The sequence below is a fragment of the Pogona vitticeps genome, chromosome 5, assembly GCF_051106095.1.
Source record: "Pogona vitticeps strain Pit_001003342236 chromosome 5, PviZW2.1, whole genome shotgun sequence".
In the NCBI taxonomy this organism is placed as follows: domain Eukaryota; kingdom Metazoa; phylum Chordata; class Lepidosauria; order Squamata; family Agamidae; genus Pogona; species Pogona vitticeps.
In genome coordinates this window covers 177,959,033-177,976,096 of record NC_135787.1, presented here as the reverse complement: position 1 = coordinate 177,976,096, position 17,064 = coordinate 177,959,033, and the positions used below count along the sequence as shown (strand labels likewise).

The 17,064-nt window shown below is 42.1% G+C and overlaps 1 protein-coding gene across 4 annotated transcripts in view; it reads right to left on the bottom strand.

Annotated features, from left to right (window-relative positions):
- The window catches only part of DDX11 (DEAD/H-box helicase 11), a 52,638-nt gene that overhangs the window by 32,853 nt on the left and 2,721 nt on the right, over nucleotides 1-17,064 (bottom strand). For 3 of the 4 annotated variants that reach the window (XM_020789058.3, XM_072999888.2, XM_078376283.1), the window contains exons 3-14: nucleotides 16,478-16,714; nucleotides 15,716-15,802; nucleotides 13,814-13,971; nucleotides 11,971-12,028; nucleotides 10,578-10,685; nucleotides 9,462-9,549; nucleotides 7,628-7,842; nucleotides 4,665-4,817; nucleotides 4,282-4,328; nucleotides 3,329-3,408; nucleotides 1,124-1,168; nucleotides 899-966 (exon numbers count right to left, since the gene is read on the bottom strand). In XM_020789058.3, the coding sequence (XP_020644717.3) occupies nucleotides 899-966; nucleotides 1,124-1,168; nucleotides 3,329-3,408; nucleotides 4,282-4,328; nucleotides 4,665-4,817; nucleotides 7,628-7,842; nucleotides 9,462-9,549; nucleotides 10,578-10,685; nucleotides 11,971-12,028; nucleotides 13,814-13,971; nucleotides 15,716-15,802; nucleotides 16,478-16,714 (1,344 nt within the window). The remainder of the gene's footprint in view (nucleotides 1-898; nucleotides 967-1,123; nucleotides 1,169-3,328; nucleotides 3,409-4,281; nucleotides 4,329-4,664; nucleotides 4,818-7,627; nucleotides 7,843-9,461; nucleotides 9,550-10,577; nucleotides 10,686-11,970; nucleotides 12,029-13,813; nucleotides 13,972-15,715; nucleotides 15,803-16,477; nucleotides 16,715-17,064) is intronic. The other variant, XM_072999891.2, reaches the window with a different exon arrangement.

Here is a 17,064-nt window from a genome sequence, read left to right as displayed (position 1 = left end):
CATGGTAAGACTTCTTGGAATTCCTAGGTTGCCATAACAGAGAAAGGATGTGTCTGTTAACAACTAGCAGAAAGGACAGATATCAAACAAACAAAGAGAACCCATCTCTAAAATTAAGATAAAAGGGAAGGGAAAGTAAAATTTTAAAACGGGGAGTCATGCTGCTGGATTGGTGGGCTTTAAGTCTAGGAAACATGAAGACCTACAAGTATTTAACCACACAAAGTGGCCCTGCCAGCCAGATAGGCACTATAAAAGTCAAATAGATAAATTTATTTATGATCACCATGATTGAAACACGCAGAACTTTTCATTCAGGAAAGGTAGCATTGTTGATTTTTTGAGCATGGTAGATAACTTGATGACTTCCAGCTACTCTGGACTACAACTCCCATCACCACTAGTCCTAGTACTTTGGGCCATTGGGAGTCGTAGACCAACAACATGTGGAAGGCACCAAGTTGCCCACCCTTGCCTAAAATTAAAGACCCCAGGATAACACTGTTAGGATCTTAATCGTTCAACAGAGTAAAAGGGGGAGAAAACAAATCACAAATCAAGTATCACCTGGTAGGGAGAAAAGGAACACTACTGGAACACAAGCACTCATTCCACAAGCAGGTTTTATTAGCTCACTTCGAAACATTAGTATGAGATCTGGCTGTATAGCACAGGAGTGTAGGTATCTAGTCTTGAACCAGAAGTTGGGAGTTTGATTCCCCATTGTGCCTCCTGTGAGTAGACCCTTGGGCAAGCAGCACAGTCCCAGGTAAACCCAGAAGAAGAAAATGGTCAACCACGTGTGAGTATTCTCTACCTAGAAAACCTTGAACCATCAAATTATGATAACACAGCATTATTATTGTTAAACTTTGGAGCAAGCCAAGCCATTCCTTACTTTGAAGAGGTTGATATTGTCAATCTGACACTGGAAGAGAAAGTCATTGATAGATTTCAGCTGTACACCTAAAAAAGAAATGAATGAATGAATGAATGAATTATAATCACATAAATACAGAGACATATATCTTATTCCAAGTGAGGCATCCCACCCACCCACCCACCCACCACCCAAATGTCCAGTTCATTTTACACACAGGCTGCAATCACAGATGTAACCTACCTACTTCTGGGACGTTCTGAGTATTTGGGTTTTGGTTCACATTTCCTGTAGAATGCAATCAAGAGCAGAACAAGAAGTAATTGGAAAGCCAGCTAGGCTGAACCAAAGCTACTTTTTTCAGAATAATTCTAACAAAACAACCAAGAGTCTACCAAAACCCAGAGCCCTGACTGGTGCTCATGGGCAACCAGTATGCCTGGAAACCTACTTCCCACACCCATTAAGCTGTTGTTCTTGTCTGATTTTTACTTTAATTTATTTTGAAAAAAAATGAGCTGGTGGTGTACAATGGGAAGCACCAGCCTCTCATACTCCGTGTATTTCCAGTTGCATGCTCATTCTTACAAAATAAGCAGTTACGGCTCCTGTCCAGAACTTGATTTTGGAATCTGCCCAGCTAATTACACAAATGGAAGGGGTTAGGGGAGGCGACAGCAAGTGAGGGGTGCGATTGGGCTCTGGAGGGTCTGTATATTGTTAGCTGCTTGGGCTGCTGGTTTTGGGGTGATGTATTTTTTGCCTCTGTGTGCATACACTTTGCTTCATTTTAGGGTGGGGGTAGAATTGTCTTCATTTAAACAAGCATTTGTGTAATGTACTTTATAGGGGCAAGTATGTGATCTGGCATTTGGAGACTCAGATCCCACTTCTGCTTTGTACTCACACTTGTCAGCCACATAATCTTGGAGCCTCCTCAATTTGCCTCCTGTGAATGGGTAGCAGAAGTGAAAAGCCCGGGTGCCACAACGTGGCCTAATGTTTGGGAGGCCACTTTTCCCTCCTCCATAGTTCTTGGGCATGATGGCTTTTCTTTCAGTCTCATCTGGGGCTTGTGATTGGCCCTGACTGCCATGGCAGTGACTGTCTGTCTGTCTGTCTGTCTGTCTGTCTGTCTGTTTAACTTATATGCTGCCCACTCTACCCAAAGGTTTCTGGGCAGCTTACAACAATTAAAATTCAATTAAAATACAATAAAAGATAAAATGATTAAAATACAATTAAAATTGCCATCAGGACCCACAGTTGATGTTATTTCAAATAAAAGCCTTCTGGAACAGAAGGTTTTGACCTGGCGCCCACAAGTCATCAACATCGGCACCAGATGGATTTCAGTCGGGAGGGCATTCCATAGTCTGGGGGCAGCTGCCGAAAAGGCCCTTTGTCTACAAGCCGTCCCTCTTACCTCCTTGAGGGACGGCTCTTTCAAAAGGGCCCCCTGGCTAGATCTTAACTGCCAAGTAGGTTCACATGGAAGGAGGCGGTCCTTCAGGTATCCTTCAGATATTATGAATAGGCAAGCCTTAGCATCATAGCAAACATTCTGAAAATGCACCCACAACATTCAAAAATGTTTGGAAATTCCAAACAATTCCAGCAAGTCAAAAGGGTTGGAGATAACCTGTACCAGAGAGTACAGCTCAGTAAAAGTGGAGTTATTTCTGAGTGGTGCTATAAACATACAGCCAGTCAGTAGCTGCTCAGCGGGGGCTACCCTGTAATTACTGGCCTCCTGCTTTCTCTCTGAGGCTGTTCCTTAGAGGGAAATGTTCTTTATCGTAGCTAAAGTTTCTGCTTCACTAAATGCAGATTCCAGTTTGCTTCCTAATTTAACAGTTTATTGCATTTGTACATAACATTTAAAACAAATTCAGCAACCCATTTGAAATTTGATTACGTTAAGCTGGTAACAAGTTCAGTAAATACTGAAAGCTAATGTAATTATAAGGAAGTTATAATTTCATTATATGGCATATCTTCAAGGGAGAAGGACACAACTAAGGAAAAACATGAGCAACATCCTCTATTTGCTATATACTTCCCCCCCAAATCTATCCTGTCAAGATGACAAAATGGAAACTGAGGATGGTCTGAGGGAGAAGTTGAAGATGGCAGCAATCAAACAAGAAATGGCTTTGCAAAATGGGAGAAGCAATGCTAAAGAAATCAGGACCCCAGCCTCTGTTCCCCACACGCACCCCGCCATTATTCTGAAGTCCTTTGGTTTCCCTTACACACAAGGCAAGGCTAAGACTTCCAGAATGGTCGATGTCCCTGAAGCCCATAGGTTCAGGAGAAACTACCACATATGACAATGTAATTTAGCTTTATGGCTAATATGTACGGGATTCTGCTGGGCAGCGATGAAAATGGTTAGTACTAGTTCACAGCCAAGTGAAATTCGATAGACTTGAACTCTCTTCTTACCTCCAAGAACAGCCACAAACCTCTCCAGTAAAAACAGAATCTGTTTAATGTACATCAGGTTCTTGGCTTTCAGGCGTTTCCTAGGACACAGATCAAGTGTTGCATTAATTGGTAATGTTCCCGATAGAACAGAACTAAGGTGGGCTCCAGAGTGCATCTCCTAGGTTTTATGGCAACAGTTATACCACTGGTAGTGAAAAAAAAGGCATATATATCCAAATACTCCTGGTACATTCCATCATTACTCAAGGGGAAGTTGTAGCACCAGCAATCTATTTATCCTATAAGAGGCATACCATAGCGATTAAGATGATGACCCAAGATATACGACTATCCCTGCACAGCTGGATAGGGTCCAGAACGTCCACTCACACGTCTGGTGGCAGTGGTGGCCCCGCTCATCCTTCCAACCACGCCCAGAGCGCCACTCTCTTCCTGCTCTGCTGGCCACTTGGCAGCCATGCAGAGAGACTCATTCTCCCTCCCCCTGCCTGGAGTGGCCAGCTGAGTGGGAAGAGGGAGGCACTCCAGGTGTGATTAGAAGGATGAGTGGGGCCTCCGCCACCACCAGACATATGAGTGGACCATCCAGCCCAGGGGCCGGGTCCTCATTAAGTCCAGCTGCACTGTGGTATTTGTATTTATATAGGAATATCCCCATTTCTAATGATGATCCATTAACAAGGAAGCCTACAATGCAAATGTTATCTCAATCATGAAATCCCTGGATTCATCTAATACTTAACAGCAAACTGTGATTTTTCTCTTATAAGGATGAGTAACCTCCTGGACACACGTGCTGTACCTTCTTTCCCTTCCTACACATGCAGTGGGAAAAGATTAGATGCTTCCTTAACCTGGTTGCCAAGAAACTGCAGATTGCCACTGCATTCAAACATTGCAAGCCGTAGCTTATAAGGCAAACCCCAAACTCAAGCTGTGAATAACCTTACCTGTATCGCTCCATGTACTGCGACAGCTGGGAATGGGCACAGCACAGCTATAATGGAAATAAAACATAAGAACATCAGGACGGCGTTGCTGGATCAGATCTAGAAAAGAATTCTGTTCCCATTATGATCATCCAGATGTTCCAACTGGAAGCTCAAAGTCAGGACATGAGTGCAAGGGTACCCCCTTCTTATGCCTATACTGAAATATACTGACTCTGATGCTGGCAACAGTCTATCGCCATGATAAGTAGTCATGAATAGCTTGAGCAACCTAATCCTCTATGAAAATCCCAGCACTAAATGGGGCTTGCCAGAAAATGTGGAAATCTGACATCTCCAGAGGAGAACATAAACAACAGGTATCAGAGAAAAGTCTGACTCACCTGGGACCCGCTAACCTGAGCACTGTAGAGGCAGGTGATGGTATCAATCAGATTATGGGCTTCATCAATTATCACAACTTGATCCTTCAGCTTGATCCCAGATGCATTTCTGGTAGCTTCATGCAAGAGCATTTGGTACGGCAACACCACCAGCTGCAGGATGGACACAGGTCTTAGCTACAAGGAACTTCTGTCCCTCTTGTGTTACCAGCCACAGAACAGATTTCTGAGGCAAAGCAAAATATGTTTTGGTTTCTGAGGTGCGCTCAAGGAAATGGGGAGAAACTAGGTATATAAACATGTACATCATACCCCTGTGTATATGCATGAAAAGCCAGAAGCGGTTTCAACTCCTGTTGTGTTAAGGGTGTGTAGCAAATCCTTAAAATGTGGGGAACGGTCCCAACAAAGGCACAAAGGAAAGGAAGCTGTAGCCAGTTGGGTAGACCTTTCTCTTCCAGAAAGACAATTCTGAATCATCAGGATTTGACTGAGACCTGTCAAAAAATTCAGAATGTCTTAACTGACCAGACATTTGTCCCTAAAAGGATAATTCTGAAAAAGTGTTCAAAGTACAACTACTCACTAAGAAAAGAGTCCATTTAATGTTTTTTACCTAAGGGTGTGCAGATTTGCTTCTATGGACAACAACACTTAGAATTATTCCCATGCAGCATGAAATGCAAATGTGGACACCTCCAATTTTCCCCTATTACAGTAATACACCCGCCCAAAGCAGCTTTAAAAAAAAACAATCCAATGTGTTCTAGAATCAATTTACCATTATTAAAATCTGCTCTTCGCACTTACTGAAACTTTCCCCTTGTTAATTCAGTAATTCTAATGGATGAGAGTTTCTAGATTCCGCTTGCGCAGCTCCACTACTAGCATAACTTTTGAAGGCAAATTGCCCCAAGTTAAGAAATCACTGTAGACATGATCAGTTGCATGCTGAGTCACACAACTCTGTATGCAACTGATAATGGCTACACTGATTTCTTAACAAAAGGCAATTTACTTTCCAAAGCAACGCTGTTTGTGTTACAGCAGTGTAACCATGCAAGAGGATTTGGGCCGCAGCGTACTATAAAAAAGACAGAAGCATTTTAAATGTGGCATTTAAATACAGGATGTTAAGAATTTTGTGGTAGAGGGTAACTAGTGTTAAAGTACCAAAATAAATAAATAACGGCCAAGAAATCATAAAGTTCACAAAATGCAAATAGCTGTAATACGTTGACTACATATGGAGAAAAAAGAAGCAGGACTTCTTCAAGGTAAAATAAACAGAGAAAGGCAGCACAGGAAGAAGAAGAAATTATTGACTGAAAAACCTAGAAGAGTCATTTGGATGCAGCATGACATCCTTATTTAGAGCAGCTGCATCTAAGTTCAGTACAACCACAAAGATATTCAGTCACTGATATGACAGAACAAGAAGAGAATGAAGACATCAATGCTCATACCCCAAGTTTGCATGCTTGACTTTAAACCTGTGTTCTCTTCGAACCCACCCCAAGGAAATTTACAGCTCTTTGTTCTGGAGACACTGAGCTCTAAATTGTCACGTACAACGCTTATTTTTCTGCTTGTTCACAGAGCAACCATTTTTATATATTTTGTTTAGGAAAGAAATCAAAAAAGAAGCTGGGAATTCCTTTCCAAATCTGAGGCTCACATCTCTTTAAGAAAGGATGTGAAATTTTGAATATATAGGATGCTAAAATGATTAAGGGGTGCATGTAGAAAATGCAGCCCTGGTCTGGAAGCAAGGTCACTACTGTACAATAAGACTGCCTTGCAAAAGCATCTCATGCCTGACAGCTTAATGTGTTTGCAAAGGATAAAAACCCTAAACAAAGAAGAGGATTGAAAGGGTATTGAAATAATTGGTTGGCATTATGCAGAACTTTGCAACATGTTGACATGAGAGAGTGGCATTTGCAGACATAGCAAACAGTGGGTAGTGTTTGCTGATCCTGTGACTTGCTCTACCTCTGTTTCACAATTCCAGTGATTTACATCCAGTGTAACCCACTGGCCTAGCAAGTGTTAGTCAAAATAATAACACTTTTGATTTACAGAAAGTGTAAACGCAGTAAAAATTCCCATGATAAATTTTCTAACTGTGTATTTAGTCTCTACAAGTTATTACACTAGCAAAAGTCACTTGTTTATGGCTAAAGGGAAATGTAGATATCTAAGAGAAATATATACAGTATAGGGATGCAGAAGACAAACACAACAATGGAACACAGATAGCAAGAAACATCAAGCATCATGTAGGAACAACAGCAAAAAAGGACAACATGGATTCTCCTCTATAGATTCAAACCTGGCTGGGTGAGCACTTACAGTAATTTTCTGTGTTATAATATGCTTAAAGGCTAAAGATTACTTAAAACTACAGTGCTTTTTACTTTTAAATTATGCATTTTAGACATGTACTCTGCTTTTTGAGTGTACTCATGGATTTTTAGAATGTAATGAAAACATTATTTTTGGTATTTTATTGTACTTTTTATGTCCCTGATTTTGGATTAAATTCTGACTTATTTGAAATATTTGCCTGCAACTTAAGTTTAGTTTTCATATATATTTTAAAGCATTTGTTCCTACAGTTTTCCACAGCCGTAAGACTTCTGGATGTTTTCAACAACTCTGAAGGACTTTTTGCGCACCTGGAAAGCAGAAGCAACGTAGATGAATAAAGCCTTAGAATTAGGCAAGCTGATATTGCCTGGAATCATTGCAAAAATGAAATGATTCATACCTTGATGCCCAGATGAATTTGATATGAATGGAAGTGATTGATTTCATTCTGGAATGGACCCTTTTTCTGGGATAAATGCCAGCTGTGATGAACACAGGCTTCTGATTTTTTTTCCCTAGAGCTCTATAAAGTTCTATAGGGCTCTGAGGAAGATGTTTTAACTTGACAAAGTGCCCTTCAGAAAACTCACCTGAGCAGCTGGTATAGCATGTCGGCTTCCATAATATGGGCAGGCCTTCATTTCCTTGCCCAGAGTCACCAACTGCTCTATATCTTTCACCTCGGCCAGAACCTCATCCCGAAGAAACTGCATATTCTCATAGGAGTAAAATGGACACACCATTCGACTCACACGCTGCTTCTTCTTCTTCTTCCCCTCTGTCTCCTCTCCTGTACTCTTATTCTCTGGAGATAAGAAGTAGAAAAGAAAAACAATGGGAGTCAAATAGAACATGGGGCTAATATTAACCTAGAAGTGTGGTCGGAAAGGGGGGGACCCCAGTGTAGTATAGTGGATAGAGTGATGGACAAGGACTTTGGAGACCAGAGATAAAATCCCCACTTGAGCATGGGAACTCACTGAGTGAGTGGAGTTAGTAAAACCACTTCTTAAATATCCTATTCAGGTCGCTCTAAGTCAATTCTGACTTGACGATACATAAGTAACTAACTAATTGGTGGGGTATGTAAATGTGGCACTTCCTAGATTACAGCACAACTGATCTTGATTGCTTCCACATTGTGTGGACTAGAAACCCCATGACTGCACAGACAGGGATAATGGAAGTTGTTGGCTAAAACATGTCCAGGGACCCAAACTGGGAATGGTTGCCCTTGTATAATGGGTAACAGATGACAGGTCTGTCCTCCAATCTAATTTAAGATAGTTGCTGGAAAAGAAGATAAACAAAACAATATTTATTTATATTTCCCTTTCTAATAAGTATTAGAAGCAGCCAACGATGCAAGATCCAATGTAAAGCCTAAATAAAGACATCAAAAGATGAATAATTTTAAAATCCAGTAAAAACAGCAAGAACATGGGGGGGGGGGAGAATAGCAAGCAGGACTCTTTCCTTTTTCTTTGGACAGAGCGTTTGGTAATTTCCTTGTCATTGCTAGAGAAGCTTCTGTTCCTCACATTCATCCAGCTGCAGATGAACATAAACTGAATCTTCAGCAAATTATTTTAAGAGCCCTGCAAGATTTGCATGGATAGGAGCAATTGTCAAAATACTTTACTCAGTCTGAAATACAATATTCCTTATTTTTCCTGGCCAGCTTGCAGAGAGTCTCCATCAACAGAAGAACTTTTTAGTTCTAGTGTACATTTCTTTAAAATGTGTGATTTAAGCTGTTACCAAGCCTCCATTGTACTGGACTTGAATCAGGAAGATAAAGTTCAAATCTCTTCTTGCTGTGAAATTCACGGGGTGACCCTGAACCTATCACTCAACCTAGCCTACCTTAAAGGGTTGTTCTTAGGATAAATGGAACAGGTGAGACATGTACACCAAAGTGAACTCCTTCAAGAAAACACAGTGTATATTCAGTCATAGTTATATTTTAATAGTAGACTAACTTTCTGGACATGCATCTTTACATAGCCAAAATGGCAACAGCCATATGTTACGAAGGCACCAGCATGGATTATGCAAATTCAAAGATTTATGCAAATCCAAATGTGTACGAAAAACTTCAGGACAAAGCCCTAAAGAGTTAAAAACAGCCCAATGAGGAAAGAGCATAATCAATAGACATAGGTTGACTGTGGCTTGAAGAGAAAGTCAGACAAGGGAAGGAAAATGGAATGGTCCACTCTAGAAGAGGGGGCTGGCTGGTACCCTGAATGTGAGTTTACATTGCAACGTGTTTTTACAGGTCTCCATACTCGCCAGTCGCTGTTTACAAAAATAATAGAGCAACTGTCACTGGAATGTGCAAAGCTTTTACGACTGTGCACCCACACCATTTAAACTGCTATCCCTGGCAACTAGCTATGAAACTCAACTCCCGTACTGTACCATGCTTATTCTTCTGCATCTCCATGCAGCGATCATTGATGATCTGGACAGCTCCCAGGGTCCGTACCTCTTCATTCACACAAAGGTTCTGAGAGAGATTGGCAGGCAGAAGCAGGCAGTGGTTATTAGTACTGTTTCATTGTTGCTGGTTTGTTATTGTTATTAATATATTGCACTTCTGATTTCTCAGCATTAGGGGTCAATCCTTAAAATGTGTAGGTGATATTATTACTGCTATTGTTGCTGTTATTATTACCATGATTGTCATTATTATAAGTTAAATGTATGCACCATTTAACTTACATTGTGTTACATTTGATTGCAAGACACCTTGTGCAATGTAAGTTACCGTATTTTTCTGCTTATAAGACGCCTCCGTTTATAGGTCACCCCATACATACTTTTCTAACCCATAAATTAAGAAATCTTAACTTAGCTTTGAGTATTCAACCTCTGGGCTCAGAACGCTTGGACGTTACGAGTCCCTGTTGAATTTGAGCCTACAGGCTCCACCGCCAACGAGGTGTGTTCCAATTGGCTTGTTCAGCATCAGCTGACGTCAGTTCCATAAGGCTTGTGATTGGAGGAAGCTAAGTCTCCTGACTGTAGGAAGCTAAGCCTCGTGATTGAAGGAAGCCTGTTTACACAGGCAAGGTATGGGCCATTTTGTTCTCTCTTCAACGTACTTTCATGTAAAAGACACCCTTCAATTTTTAGTGTAATGATTTTAAGAAAAAGTAGCATCTTATACCTCCCCTTCCAGGAGGCAGTGGAAGACAGGAGGGCCTGGCGTGCTCTGGTCCATGGGGACACAAAGAATCAGACACGACTTAACAACTAAGCAACAGCATCTTATAATGGAAAAATACAGTAAATGGGACATATATGGAACTGAAGGAGTGCGAAGGAGCCAGAAAAGCAGCATCCGGGGCAGCAGACTCAGCGAAAAGACAGAGAGAGGTTCCACAGTGCCCCTCGCTGAGTTTGGCAGCACCCTCAGGTGCCACAGCGCACATTTGGGAACTCCTGCGCTATAGTCTCATGTCTTGTTCTGCCCCGTGGGAAATTTCAGTAACAAGCCAGGTCCATCAAGGAATACAAGAGGTGTGTGCTTACCTGTCTAGACCCCAAGGACACCAGCCGTGTCTCCTTGCCAAAAGGGCTCTTCTGAACCTCATGCACAAACTGGGCCAGCTGGGAATGTGTTCTGCTGCAATAGTAAATCTGAGAAAGAGAAACAGCCAAAGGAGAAGGAGAAGTCAAGACCAGAGACCCTTTCATGCAGGAGCTTATCTGGATGTCCCATCAACGGAGGATCTGCACTCCCCCCCTTTATCAATATTCATCATCATCTTCATCATCATCACTATTTTTATTATTATTCTTTCTATTACTGATAATATTACTATCACCCTCCTTTGTAAATGGTTTGGATGGCAAGCAAACTACACAAAAAATACACAGTTAAAACCATAAATGACAAATACAGTGGTGCCTCGCACAACGATGTTAATTGGTTCCAAAAAATTCATCGCTGTGTGAAACCATCGTTCTGCGAAACACCATTTCCTATAGGAATGCATTGAAAACTGGTTAATTCGTTCCAATTGGAACGGATTGCCGTCCTTAAGCGAAAATCGCCATAGGAAACATCGTTGAGTGAAACCCGGTTCCCCAATTGAAATGCATTGAAGCCGACTCAATGCATTTCAATGGCTTTGTGAAGTTCAAAGGCTTTCAATGGAGAATAAAAAAAATCACCAAAAATTAACGATGACTCAGAACAACACCAAATTAAGTTTGCATAGGGTTCAGGAGGTGGGCTAACGATTGCAAGCATTTAAAACAGGTTTCTAACACTTTAAGACACTTTTACAGGAGCGAAAAAGGGACATCGTTGAGTGAAATTCCCCCACAGAGAACACCGTTAAACGATGGGGGAAATTCCTCAAAGAAACCCATCGCTGTGTGAATTCGTCGTTGTATGAAGCAATCGTTGTGCGAGGCACCACTGTATCTAAAATTACAAATTATAAAATAAAATACAATGGCTGAAATCTAGTAGGAAGCCACAAATAAAGTAGTGACTTTAACTATATTGAGTCAAGAGAGAGCTGATGAGTCAAACTCCTCCATAAAACTGATTTCATTGGTCTACTCCAACTGAGACTTATTACTGGTTGTCAGCCAGTAACTAGCTATTCCAGGGCCTGTTCAACAAATACAGAACTTCACCTCACTAGGCCTTCCCCAGCATAGCACTGTACAAGATGTATTCAGATCCCATCATCCCTGATCATCAGGCTGGTGAAGACTTCCCTTAAGCACCATTGAAGCACTCTTTGGAGAAGGGAGACATATTTTTCCATCAAGCTGGACTGGATATCAGCAAATGAGGCAAAGCCTCTGAGAAGATGGCTGGGATTCACCCAAGATTTTCAAAACATTTTGCCAGGTGGCTCTAGGAACACTTGCTGGCAACAGAAGCAGACACCCTATGAAGCCTTACCTTGGTCACATGCTCCTCCTCTATATCGGCATCTTCTTCTCCGTCTGCTTCATTTAACCTAAAGGGAGAAAACAGAAAGGTGGTTCTCTTCTTAGTAACCTTCCCAGCCCCCCATATCCTCATTGGAAGACGAACAAAGTGAAAGCATCAGTCGTGTAAAGACAGCTTTCCTTCACAGGCAGTGGACCACAGCTATGCTGGTTGATGGATTATGGGAGTTGCAGACCAACATATCTAGATGAGTAGGTTTCGCATGTTCCTCCCATTCCAGATTTACTTCTTCCCATTCCAGATTTGCTTGCTTGATGTTTCAAAAGAGGGATGGGCCAAAAAACATTCCCGGAACCAAACATTTATGTTACAGAGACCTGCAATATCTACATGTCAATAAGAAGATGCCACACCCACAGCGAATCGTGCCTGAGATGTCACATCCCCATGAGGAAAAGTATCTATATTCTGACTTTTTCCGTGGGAAAGATTATTGCTATGGATTTAATAATGTTTTTCAAAAGCCCACGACGACAACCAAGTCCTTCAAGTCCACTTTTAATGATCATGATCTGAAATGATCTATTCTTGTCTCATTCTGGCTTGGCACAAGGTTTTTCAAATGCTGAATGATGTTAGAGTAACCTTGTATTTCAGAACACGCTTAGGCACCATGGGTGACCAGAAAATCAACATAGGAGAGTAAGAAGGCCAGTGCAGAGTGACAGAATGATCCATCTTTATTCCACTTCCAATTTGATAGAAGACTTGCTTTTTAATATGGCAAAATTTTATTGTATTGTTAGTGTTTAATGTTGCCAGTTTCAATATTGTAAGTTGCCTTTGCTCCTCGCCAGGAGAAAGGTAGGATATAAGTAATAACACAAAATAAAATGAAGACTTTTTTAAAAAAAGAGCCTGCAATTCTGCTTTGATCACAAAAATGTGAAGTTTCCAGTTCTTCAGATTGCAGGGAAATACAATCTGCTAGCCTCTCAACAGTTGATTAAAATATGTTATGCTGATTGGTAAGCACTATAAGTTTGTTTCCAAGCCTCTTAAGAGACAGAAAAAAGGTTCCCAAGCCACTTCCGAAAGCATTCTTTGTGCAGAGAAATCAGTACAAACTTGCAGTTTTGATGGGACAACAGTCCTGGATGTCCACGTTTTTAGAATTATTCAAGGAAGGGGTAGGATTACCAGCACTGACAAGAACCATATTTTTATTCCCCAGGGGCACTCAAACATGGAGAATGTGCTCCCCCAGCTCCTTTAAACTATTTGATATCAAGAAGATACATGGAGGCAGACTATTATCTTGTTTTAAAAATTCCAGATTAAGCTGCCCTTGCTCCTTTTTCTCTACTCTCAAAAGGCAAATTGAAAAGAGCTGCTTTTGGCATAAAACTGGAACTCCTGTTCTTTAATTTATTACCAGCCTTGCAATCCCATCAGCCTCAAGGTACTTTGTCGGAACCCACGAACCAATGTAGAGCAACTAAGCAGAAAATTTATTTGCCAGGCAGCTGCTTTACAAAGGCAAGGCCCCAAGCCCCGCTCCCTAGACAGCTGGTGCCAAGTCTCATGGAAACAGAGGCTCCTCATCCACTCCCATGTTTGATTTCTGGGTCTAAACTTCTCTAAAGGAAGGCCATTTTTTAAAATCCCCTGGGCTTCCTGTTGCTGACTCCAATCTAGCTCAGCCCCAAGGGTTAAGCCAGGGCATTGCATGCCATCCGCTTCCAGGAAGACCGATTCTCTGGGAAAACCCCAAGGAATAGGATGCCAATTCTCTCGAGCAACGATTTTAATTTCTCACTCAAACATGGTGTGGTATTAGGGACATTCTTACCTGCTTCTCCCTTTCTTCTCCTCATCGCTTTCATACTCTGCAAGGATCAGATCTTCTTCGCTCTGATCCGATGGCTCCGAAGGTCCCAACTCTCCCGGTTTCGACAAAATCTCTTTACTGAGTTGGAGCAGATGTTCCATCTCTTCCTCCTCAGCTCTCTGAAAGAAAGAGAATAGAATGGTCATGCGTCAGAGGTTAGCTAGTTAGTTCATCGTTCCCTACATTTCCCAATCTGGAGATCATGTTGTAGCCCTTGTTGAATCATTTCTTCCTTGACCTTCTGGCGCCAGATATTAAAGTTAGTGTGTATGTGTATGCACAAGAAACAAGCCCTTGGGGGGAGAAAAAAAGCCTCTACTTTCTCTGAAGGAATAACTTTGCCCCATTAAAATGGGGCAAAGTTATCTCTTCAGAGACTTAACGTAAACACAGGAGTCATGGGCTACTATAGAAGGGGGTTGTGACCTGGAAAAGGCCGGGAACCTTTAAGACAAGAGTGGAGAAACACTGGTCCTGCTGCTGTTTGGGACTGAAGTCCCACAATACATTGCCTCTGGCCATGAGCTGGGACTTGAAGCCACTAACCAATGACTCCCCCACTCTTACAAGGAATGGCTTGAGAGCAAACTTCTCTGGCTTTGCATGATTGCACTAGAGTAGGACTGTTGAATCGATGGGATTTGGTGACTCCCCCATAAACACCACTGATTCAAGTGGGCCTACTCTGTGACATTAGCACAGTATACTAAGGAACTGGATTTTGGCCAATGTCTCAGCCATTCGGAACTGATTTTCAGTCACTCAGGCCTGAAGAGAAAGGTCTTTGCCTGCTTGCAAAAGGACAGCAAGTGTGTGCTTGCAAAGGGGAGAGAGTCCAGTTCTCGTTATCAACAACCGCCCAGACTCTTCCACACATGAAGTGGGAAAGACGTTGCCTCCTGCCACTACCTCCACCATACAGACTCAGCCTTGGAAAGGAAATCACCCACCTCACAGGTGACCATACTTCTCTTGCTTCTCCACACATAAACTATTAGAGATGGAAGAAGGAAGTACTGTAGTCACATGGCAGTCAGCTCTTGTCAGATAATTTGATTATGGTACATTTTCACAGCTCCTTGGAGTCCTCTTGGAGCCCAGGTAGAACGGGATGTTTATGTGTAAAGAAATCACCTGAAATTATGGTGCCAGCAAATGTCTCTGGACATTGTCCCACCTCTCATTTTCCTTGACTCCCAAGTGCATCGCCCAACTCAAAATAAAAGGAAGCAAAAGAAGCCAATTTTAAGAGGAACCAGTTACCCTGACACTGCCTGCCTCTTCCTTCTCAGACAGCATAGAATCATAGAAAAGTGAAGTTGGAAAGGTGCCTACAAGGCCATCAAGTCCAACCCCCTGCTCAGTGCAGGAATACAATCAAAGCATATCTGCCGGGTGATTATCTAGGCTCTTCTTGAATGCCTCCAGTGTTCAAGCACTCACCAACTGCCGAGGTAACTGGCTCCACTGTCATACTGCTCTAATAGTTAGGAAGTTTTTCCCTGATATTCAACCGAAATCTGGCTTCCTTTAACTTGAGCCCATTGGTCTGTGTCCTGCGCTCTGGAATGATCGAGAACAGATCCTGCCCCTCCTCTGTATGACAGCCTTTCAAATATTTGAAAAGTGCTATCACATCACCCCTCAGTCTTCTTTTCTCAAGGCTAAACATGCCCAATTCTTTGAGCATGTGCATATAGAAGCACATAGACAACGCCATCTCCACTCACAGGGTGCCCTAGCATGCGCCACCTGTAGCAATCACTTTGGTACATCTAATGGCAACCACGTTGCATGCCCCCACTGCTTGCCCTGACTCTTTAGCGACTAAAGAACAGGCCTCTGGTATCCAGGAGAGCGAACCTTTCTTTTAGATGCGTGTTTCAGCTGCACATTACGGCGAATTTGTTCCAGTTGTTCTTCTCGCTTCTTCCTCCGGATCTGTTCTTCCTAAAAATTGACCAGTATTAGGTAAAACTCAAAACATGCAAGCTCTCAGACCCAGCATGCAAGCAGCAAGATGCCGCTTCTGTGCCCATTTTAGTTTTTTCATAAATTATACACATTTCTAATCCCCATTACTTGCAACAGTTCATAAAACAGCCATGCAAACTATGAAGAACCTGGTTTGAAAAATTCCACTAGATGTACCTTTACCTTAACATCTTGTTGACATTATGTTTACCAACATACCCAACAGACAAGAACAAAATAGCAGCACAAAGTTTAGGGCAGAAGTACAGCAATACTGTTAGAATGCAGTGGCCATCGTCCCTCACCATTGGCTATGTGAGCTATTACTACTGTACTGCATCTGAAAAGCCACAAGTTGCCAACCCCTAGTTTGATGTTTGTATATATAGCTCATGGTGCTGCTATGAAACAATCCCAGCCCCTGCTTCTATAAAAGTTCCAAAGAGTCTGCTGGGAAGAGGGACATGTGACCCATCCCAGGTTTCCAAGGACAGCAGGTCTAATCATGGACAGTAGGGTAAATGGACCTAGTGGAAAGAGAACGCTATATGGGGGTGATAGTGTGAGTAACAAACTCTTTTTTTATTATTTACAACTCAGAATTTGCCAACTCGATCAATCTCACTCTGCTCAACAAGCCATAATTTCTACCTTCAGCCTCTGTGTCATTTCTCGTTCTTCTTTCTTCTGCACAAACTGAGTTATCCAATCTGGATCTCCTGTGGACGGCTGGCTGGCTACAGATGCTGTGCTGTCCTGCTTAAGCTGCCCCTTTGTATCCTTTTCATTAATTTCAGCTGCCAGCAGCTGGGCTTCCTCTTGCTTCTTCTTCTCTTCAAAATCTCGGAGCCATGAAAGGGCTCCACAAATAAGACTCAAAGATTTCCCCTGAGGAGGAGGAGGAGAGTGTTTAAAACACACAGAGACAGACACAGGTGCTTATTCAAGGACGCTAGATAGGTTGCTAAAATAAATACAAAAGCCTTGAAATTGTTTATAATTCAGCAATTTCTGACAAGCCATCTCCTCACTGGCTGTTGCAGAACAGCAATTGCCACAAAGCAGATGGGAAATACTGGTTTGCCAAGTGGCAAACCAACCACTATTTTCCCCCTCCCTTACTGTCCTTCTCCTATCCTCCGATTTCCATTACATCCATAAACCCTTCTCTGCACAGCAGTGCATATTTTCCTTTGTTCACAAACATTGGTAGTTCTTGGAATAATGCCCACCCTGGA